Below are 8,994 nucleotides of genomic sequence, written 5' to 3'. Positions count from 1 at the left end.
AATTTGTGATTTGTGAATTGGTAATATAATAATATTTGCAATTCAAATTATCTTTTCTTTCTATGGTATATAATAATGATACTTATAAATAATTAGTCATCATATCCATAATATACGATATATATCCTAATCATGTATATAAACCGCGCAAAACCGAGCATAAACGTGTTCTTAATTTCTTAAGCCTCGTATAATATACTGATTGCTTATAAATCTAACTTATGGAAGCCATTTGACTATACAATTATATTGATGAGTCGGTTTGAACTTTGAACATGAAATTGTCATATTTTAGTTAATGTATGTGGTTCATTCTACTTGAAATGGGTATATTTTTTGTTGTGTTTGACTAAGTTTTATTTAAATTCTTCTTTAAGGTTAACGTGGTTTTCAGAAGAGGATCATTAGAAAAATAATTAGGCCTTGTTTGCTTGTTCGTTAATAATTAAGTGTTAGTTTTACGTGATCACCATCGTGTATTTAATTAGATGACAATATAAATTTAATAATTAAATCATATATATAGTTCTTATGAAATCAAATAAAGAAAAAATACTTTTTATTTTTATTGGACCATGTTAAACAAGAAAGTAGCATAACTCTTCATTCATGCCAAACAAAGCCTACAATTTGGGAGAAGGAAGCTAATTAATTAACCCATTTATGTGAAGAAGACATTGCGAGTGATTACTCGTTTGAAGTCTATTGGGTAAGAGAGAATTTCGAGGTTATTGAGACACAAAGGCAATTTATAATTTGTCATTATTTTTTAATGATCTTTGGCTTAAACTTTCTTGGTTATGTCCTATCAACTTTCAACCACAATGGTTTTGGCTGAAGAAAGAGTCACATGGCATTTATTACCAAATAGGCAAATACATCCCTCTTTACCTCGCTGGAAATACCTTTCTAACGATATTTGTGTAGAAAAATTAATTTTACTGGGACTATATTCCGTTAGCCAGAGTGATTTATTAGTGATCATTAAGCGAATAATTTGAATACTTGATATATAACTTAAAAAAATTGACATTCTTTTTAAATAATAATAATATGATTGACTGAAAAATGAAAACCAAGTTTCCTTCTTGATCCCGATATGGGAAGTGTAGGTCTGGGCCAATAAGCAGCATGCAGAATTTGCATTCCATTATCCCCTCTAAGGGAATTTATGGCTATCCACTTTCCTTTCACATATCTTCTCTTTTCACCACTTCTTGTATGCCATCATATATACAAAATACAATAGTTCTTGGGAAGACGTCACATGTCTATCCATTATAAAATAAGTATATAATAATATACACCAAAAAGTAAAAAACACTACCTACTTTCTTTCTAGTTTTTGGTGGGTCAATGTATTTATCAGGAAAGGAAATACAAGAATAGTTGCTTCAAAATAAACAGATAATAGTGTGTAAAATAGAATTACACAATAAAATAACCTATAAATTTGAAAATGCAATCAAACCTGAGTTCAAGGGTTATAATTGACCACTATAATCTATTTGATGAAAAATTGAAGGAGCATGAGCTCAGATTAAAACAATGAATAGAAACTAATGGTACAACTCTCAAACTTTCACCTAAACTAAAGAAAAACATACGGTACAACAATATCAGATATCAACCATTTTAGAGGATTGCGATTATTGTTACCCTATAGGAAATGAATTTATCTGCGACTATAACCAGGTGGTGGCATTGGCTTCCTGTTTCCCCTTCTGTCCAAAGAAGAAAATTGATTGGCCGAATGCTGGTGCCCATAATCCCTGGGGCCATTTTCGTCATTCCTTGGAGCCCAATTCTGGTGATGTCTAGATGGTTGGTAACCTTGGCCATGATGTCGAACATCTTGATGATGACTACCAAATGCCCCTTGCGACGCATTTGGATACCTGGCATTGTGATTATTACCTGATGGTTGGTATCCATCCCTCCCACTTCCCCCACTACCATGATTTCTTCCATAATGGTTTGATCGTGGGGGGTGTTGGTGGTTATTTCTTTCATAAGAACCAGGTGGTTGATGATGATGATTGTACATTGCCGGGGGAGGCAGCTGATATGGCTGATTATAACCATACTGTTGGGTAGGGACAGTAGCATAAGGTCGATAAGGCTGCTGGCCCTGGAGTGGAGGCATCACAGAAGGTGGCATGGCACCGTATCCTGGGTGTGATTCATAATTGTAGGGAGGCAATCTTTGGTGAGCCATTGGTGGTGCGTAAGATGGAGGTGGTCCATTAATCGGATAGCGATATCCATTGTTGGCACCTTTTGCTTGTAAGGAATTCGCTACTAATCTGTGTGCTGCATCTCCAAGCTCTCGACCAGAAATAGATCCTGGAGGGTTTCTCCTGAAACAGAACACGAGTCCCGGTCAATTTAGCAACCTAGATGACAAGATCTTATACACAAACAAATGAACAATAAATCACAACTTTAACCAAACTTAATTATCGTAAGATATACCTCCCATTATCCCCACCACCCCGTCTCCCACCAGAATCTTCATGCCATAATACTGGTTCAGGTTTCATATCCCCAAGAGTCACAGTCTGCACAATAACAATTTTATTACCACCTGTGTTAATAAGCTATGGAAAGAAAACATGTAGAAGCAGGCTAAATTTAACAGACTTTGTACAGTATGGTGCACATTTATGGAGTATAAATAAAGCAGCAGCAGAACATTAAACTACCTTCTTTGGAAATTTAACTCCTGGTGGTGGCCGAGTAATGTGTTTATGCGCCTGTGGGAGTCTGTATATGGCACATCTGAAAAAAGCAATTCAAAAAATGTGAAAAATCAGCGCATAAATCTTCAGATCCAAGGCAAAAAACAACGTTGGTCACAATTTCGGAAAAAAATGATTCTTACATGACATGATTGTCCATAATATCTTCCATGCCTTCAACAGGAGACCTAAAGATAGGAGGGCAAGGCTCTCCACCACATAAGGATATAAAACCATTCATTCCACCACTGCACGTATACCTAAATAACATCAGAAAATAGTCCAGGCAGAACTTAAAAATTCTCATTATGAATGCGATTTTTTGGTTTGGGGGGGAGTGGGTTGCAGAATGCATTATGAATATGAAAACTATAATGTTAATCCATTCCATCAAGACACAATTCTGCCTGCGCTCATGGAAATTGAAACATATAAATGAACATAGAAATACCATGGGTACTTTGTCAAACAGTTGCTTCTTACTCCTCAGTATCAGTTACAAACTATCATTATAACACGCCCAAATCAAAACAAATATATATCCACACAGATGCAAGGATTATGTTCCCCTTGTCATGTTGCCATACATGAAAAATGCCAGGCAATGAATACTAATTCCAGCCTAGCACTTAAGAAATTATTCTAACATAAGAACATTTTATAAGCAAGTGAGTTTTTTAATTTCATATATCTATTTCCCAGCATCCTGTTTGATCACCAAATCATGATTGAAAACAAGATTTATAATAGTAAGGCAATATAATTTTTAATTTTTTTTAAAAAACTATTTAATAACATATGAAATCTTGTAGAAAATAAAAAGCACATTATTTGTCTACAAAATTGCCAAAAGCAAGATCCACTGACCTTTCTTTGGGATTGATTTGTTCTTTGACATCAACACGCTCACTGTCGGACATGTTTCTGCATTTGTTGTCAAGTGTACTTATGCATGCAGAAAGTGGATGACAGGAATTTACGAAAAGCAAGTCAAACATGATAGCATTTCGCCTCATCTCCTCTGGCTTTTTTTTATAATGGGGTACAAAGAAGACGAAATGAAAATCAGCATAAAACAGAAAACCAAGGGTTCACTAAAAGAATAAAAATACGTAAAAAAATGAACGCAGAGCAGAGCCATACTGTTAACAATTTTTCAACTTTTTTAACTTCTGCAAGAAGACGTGCTTCATCAATAAAAGGCAACTTTGCAATACCCTACAAAAAGGAAAGATGATATTATAAATTGTTGCCATTGTGTGGAAAATAGATTTTCTAGAAAAACGGTAAATGAGGAACAAACCTGCCAAGAATAGCGTTTGCCATTCATGTCCACTTCAAAGTCTGACACATAGCAAGAAAATTTGAGGTAAGAAAATTACACATCATGCATAAAAATTCCAAAAATCATCTTAAAAATTCAACCAATCAAAATTAAAGCCATACCAACTGGATAAAAATCAATGATTGGTGAGTCAGCTTCTGTCATAAGTTTCCTATATGGTTGAGGAAGGGCATGTGAGCTGCAAACAAGCCAAAGTTACCACCTCACTTGAAGTATAGTTTTAATTATCTTACGGGGAAAAAAGGGGTAGAGGACAGACCTCGCAGCAGGGAAAACCCCAAGAAGTTGGTCAAAAGGTTTGAATGGGGTACCCAGTGTAAAGTTAATATCAAGACTCCCAAGGTCCTTGAGATCAGATGCAAATGGGGCATAATGATAAGGATAAAACCTGTTTAATATGGAAAGAGATAAACATAATTTAGATTGATAAGAAAACAAGGAATATTAGAGGATATAAACTAGATAAAGGAAACATAATTAAAATAAAATCTAAAGAAGCATAAATATATAAAAAGAAAAGAAATTCTTATTATCTCCGTGGCTGTGGCTTCCTTCCATCCCTTTTCACAGTCTAATGATGGACTATCTTTTATATAAAACAAATGTCAAAATTAACATTTAATTTCCAAAATTTTATAACTACAAGTCGCATGTGAGGCAGAAGAAAGACAACCAGAGTCCAGAGACAACAGATAAACATAACACTTGAGAAAACCACAAAAGGAACTTACCATTGCCAAGAACAAACACCTTCGTAATAATAGTGCATCACCCAACACAAGCCTTCAGTGTATTTCAAAACCTAAAAATAAACAGCAATAAGAAAACCTACACATCTATACGAATCAAAGTTGGCAACCACAACAATCAAACTTGTCAACTTACAACATCTTTCCGTATCATTTCAAGTTCCTCGGGAGTTTTAGCTGAGAACTTCTCATCATAATATCTCTCTTTCCAGCCTGGTTCTCCCAATTTGATCTGTCAAACAAAGAAATATACATGAAATCTGTGCACGTAAAAATCACTCATATTTCACGTCACAAATTGAATACAAATTGAACTGCAAGAATTAATAGATAGCAACACCAATAAAAATCACAAATATATCAATTCTAAATTACCTTATCCTCTCCGGCATTTTGTGAATTGAATACATCAGATTTCTCACGAAGTACCTCCTTTAGTTTTGCTTTCAATTCGTCTTTGTTATCTTGAAACTGAAAAGTATTAAGAAAACACTACTGTTAAACAACATGCAGATAATAATAATAATAATAATAATAATAATAATAATAATAATAATAATAAGCTCATCATAAAACCCTTTAAATGATAATGACAGTATGACAGTGCATTTTTAACTACTTGCCAGGCTCATACCCAGTCATAGGTTAGCCCATATATTAGTTCTAAAGAATGCCTCTCCTGAAGCAGGAAAACATACATCTATTTCAAGACTATTCTCAGCTTCAACAATAGCAGCAGCAACAGTTGCCCCAGAAGATAGCTTAGCAACTTTTGGGAGCGCCTCAGATGCACTCCTATGGTCTTTCCCAGATGAGCTGGGATCATGGTGCCCAGATTGTTGAAATGGTGAAGGCGTTGGAGCTGAAGCAAGACGAGAACCATGAAATCGTGAAACTGCAACTAGAGACTCTGGTTGAAATTGAGGCTGGGCATCATCTCCCCTCCTTGAATGAGCCTTATCCCGCTTAATTCTTTCTGCTTGTCGCTGATGACATAACAAATAATAAAATTATACAATGGATTCAGAACCGAAAAAAAAAAGGATTCAGAGCCACTTGTAAGATATCTATTTCTAACAATACATAAACTATATATATATATTATACATCTAGACAATTCCACATTGGCAATTCTTGCATAAAAAAGCCTCAGCTCTTCATTTACTTAAGACCAGATTTACGCATAATACATAAATAACATTTTTTTGGGCAGAATTTGACCATCCATCAAAGACAACTGCAAGCTAATATGGGCAGTAATGTAACATTAAATGCTGGACAGACCTGATGCAATCGAGCTCTTTTCTGGAAAATTCTATCTTCATAAGCTCCAACAGCCTGAATAAAGTGCTCCACTCTATCCAAATTTGGCTGAGTAAAGGGGGAAAATAGATTATACACAAACAGCAACACCACATAGATTTGGAATATACTTGTATGTTGTATACCAACAAAATTACCATCAAATACCTTACTTCCTTTGGTTAAATAACCACCTAGTGCATTGAACTCCTTCTTGTATACTGCTAGAAGCAAGTTAATTGCACCCTAAAGAAAAAATGAAGCAATTAGAAAAAATGGGATAACTAATACTTAAAAAAATGGCGATCATTACATTAGAGAGCAAGACCAGACCAATAGTGCCATACCTCTCTAATTTCTAGTGTAGGCATATGGGGAAGGAAATCATTGCCAACAAAAAAGCACATGAAGATAAAGTCATCAACAATTCGCTCAAAATCAATCTCAAATGAAGGATTCGGAATTCTCATCTCATACTCCAGATATTCCCTCAATGTCCAAATGTTTAGAAACTACAAATAAATATACAGCACGGCAATGAGTAGAAGTTACATTGTCACATGCAGTTAAAAATTCTATTGACATAAAATTGATCACAAACCCTAACCTGGTAAGGCTTTTTAACCACAATAGGATCTCCTTTTTCATCAAATTCTCCGGCCTTTCTTTTTGCCTTTCCTTCACAGTCAGCAGCCATGTGACCCATCTGACCACAGAGGAAACATTTGTCTTGACCGGGAGTAAATACAACCTGCAATGAAACATTATTTACAAAACCCTTAACCACTTGTGAAGTTTGACGGGAAGAGTGCAATTATGAAAGGAAAAGAAATGTATGAAGGATGATAATAACAATTCTTCATTGATAACATTATGGAACTATTTTACATGCTGATATGTTCCAATTCTGATATTCATAAGAAATAAATGTGGTAGTTACAAACCTCTCTTAGAATTGAAAAGTGCACTTCATGGGTAGCTAAAGCCAACATAATCAAATCAGCATCCTATTAGACAACAAAATGATAAGAACAAGTTAATCAAGTCATTTTCAAACGCAAAAAAGGATATAGAGTGGAAGCTAAAAAGAAATTGAATATTAAAAAATACCGAATATTGGAAGTAAGATATATACCAAACCATACAGGCAATGTCTTGTATTTGGATCATAACCTTCAAGATTCCTCTGTAACCGTATATAGGACATAATCTTATGCTCCCCCTCACCAGGAACATTTGCATCTGAAAGAATAACCTGCAGACAACAAAGACGTATAGTTGATACCATGTTCACCACAACACACTATGCAGCAGCCGAACAATTTAGATACAATGTTCTTGATACCTTTATATTCTGCCAACCAGGGTCATTGTTTAACCTAAGATGAACATAATACTGGAGCGCAATTGATAAAACAGCCATAAATTCAGTTCCAGGTGTAATGACATTTGAATCGAAAGTCTGGGACTCTTCTTTGGGAGGAAGCTTTCTGCCCTCCCTCTCAAATTCCTCTCTTAACCTAATTTCTTCAGCAGCCTATCAACCAGAAACAGGAAAAGATGAAGAAAAAACAAAGCAGAATCATATCTGAATATCTATTCCACATTTTCCTTTTGTTGATATCACTAACAAAAAGCCAACCAAGTTATCCAGCAAAGAAGGGATGCAAGCAAACAGCCTTTCAAGGGACCATAATGTAGAATCATCTCACACTTGGGGAAAAAGCATATCTTAGTTGTTACTAGAAGATAACCACAAAACCAAAACACAAATTTTCAAGAGTAGATATGTTAGAATAACACTCAAAATTAGAGTGCTGTGAGTTTCAATATTCATAAGTAACAAGATATCTGGGAGGATTCAAGCATTCAAATGCAACTGTTAAAACAGCCATGCAAGTGCTAGAAATTAACTTCTATGGAACACTAAAGTCGATAATAATTCGAAACTGTCAAAACAGCACACAGTACCAAACTAATGGGACAAAAAATTTAGCATCACATACTGCGTCAGCTGCATCTTTTGCTGCTCTGAACCGCCTAGACCGTTGCTGATTCATTTTAGCCCTCGGTGCCACACCATCTACAAGTTGAAACTCGATAAACAATCTTCACTAACAAACATAAACAGAGAAATAGAGAAACAACGTAATCAACAACACACCAATAGCCATGTAGAGCAGCTTCCTAGGCCGGACAATCACAAACAGCCTATCAATGTAGTCAAACATGCACTGGAACACCTCATCAAATGAAGTCGGAGATGGCTGCACATTACAATAAACCAATAAATTAAAAAAAAAAAATCCACACCTCAAATCCAAATAAACTAGTTGACCAACCTCAACATTTTCCACTACGTAAACTATTGCATATATATAGTACTAAATAATGTGCAAACTCCTAAAACGTTAATTATCCAACTTCAACAAAATTCAGTAAAAATAGAAAAAAGAAAGAACACAGCATGAACCAAATTAGGGTTACTGTCACATACCCTATCCTCGGGGTGAAAACAAGGGTGAATGATGCCGTTCATATCGAGGTACAGATTATCGTATTCAAGGTTGTTAGGGTTCTTCTTGCTCGTATCCACTGGAATCGCGATTCCGTCGATCACCACCGGTTCCTCCTCGACGGCATCGACAACCACCATCGGATACTTCTCCGCCAGCCACCGGTAAAACGCCGGAACTCCCATTCTCTTACAATTTCACCACAGAAAATTTCGAAAAATAAAAACCAAAGAAATTCTCAAACTACACTCAGTTTATCGAATTTAAGGAGAAAAAAGAAAAGACGAGAGGGAGCGAAAAGAATATGCGAAGAAGCAAAATCAGGAGATTCTTCTTCGCAG

At 35.4% G+C, this 8,994-nt stretch overlaps 1 protein-coding gene across 2 annotated transcripts; it reads right to left on the bottom strand.

Moving 5' to 3' along the window:
* Positions 1–1,248: 1,248 nt before the first annotated feature.
* On the bottom strand, positions 1,249–8,994 carry LOC107493263 (5'-3' exoribonuclease 3). Of its 2 annotated transcripts, none has more exons than XM_016114364.3 (23): positions 8,635–8,994; positions 8,302–8,404; positions 8,144–8,220; positions 7,483–7,674; positions 7,273–7,392; positions 7,082–7,144; positions 6,745–6,888; positions 6,485–6,649; positions 6,306–6,383; positions 6,120–6,206; positions 5,534–5,821; positions 5,211–5,306; positions 4,972–5,067; positions 4,818–4,888; positions 4,346–4,474; positions 4,188–4,264; positions 4,045–4,085; positions 3,885–3,959; positions 3,609–3,766; positions 2,885–3,001; positions 2,706–2,781; positions 2,476–2,561; positions 1,249–2,360 (listed from the first exon to the last, which is right to left on the bottom strand). In XM_016114364.3, exons 1-23 carry the CDS (start codon positions 8,836–8,838, stop codon positions 1,676–1,678), a joined length of 3,228 nt encoding a protein of 1,075 aa, XP_015969850.1. In that variant the 5' UTR covers positions 8,839–8,994; the 3' UTR covers positions 1,249–1,675. The 2 variants fall into 2 exon arrangements, with proteins under 2 accessions (XP_015969850.1, XP_015969851.1); XM_016114365.3 differs by having other exon boundaries at positions 2,885–2,989.

The sequence above is a fragment of the Arachis duranensis genome, chromosome 6, assembly GCF_000817695.3.
Source record: "Arachis duranensis cultivar V14167 chromosome 6, aradu.V14167.gnm2.J7QH, whole genome shotgun sequence".
Classification (NCBI taxonomy): domain Eukaryota; kingdom Viridiplantae; phylum Streptophyta; class Magnoliopsida; order Fabales; family Fabaceae; genus Arachis; species Arachis duranensis.
The sequence above is the reverse complement of the archived record's forward strand: the minus strand, read 5'-3'. Positions and strand labels throughout refer to the sequence as shown.

Bases quoted from the DNA above. Each gene is read 5' to 3' on its own strand.
- LOC107493263 (XM_016114364.3), bottom strand. From the start codon at position 8,838: ATGGGAGTTCCGGCGTTTTACCGGTGGCTGGCGGAGAAGTATCCGATG. The intron at 6,384-6,484 runs GTATGGCACTAT...TTTTTTCTTTAG, and splicing joins CTACACTAGAAATTAGAGAG to GGTGCAATTAACTTGCTTCT. The intron at 5,307-5,533 runs GTATGTTTTCCT...AATACTTTTCAG, and splicing joins AGAATAGTCTTGAAATAGAT to TTTCAAGATAACAAAGACGA.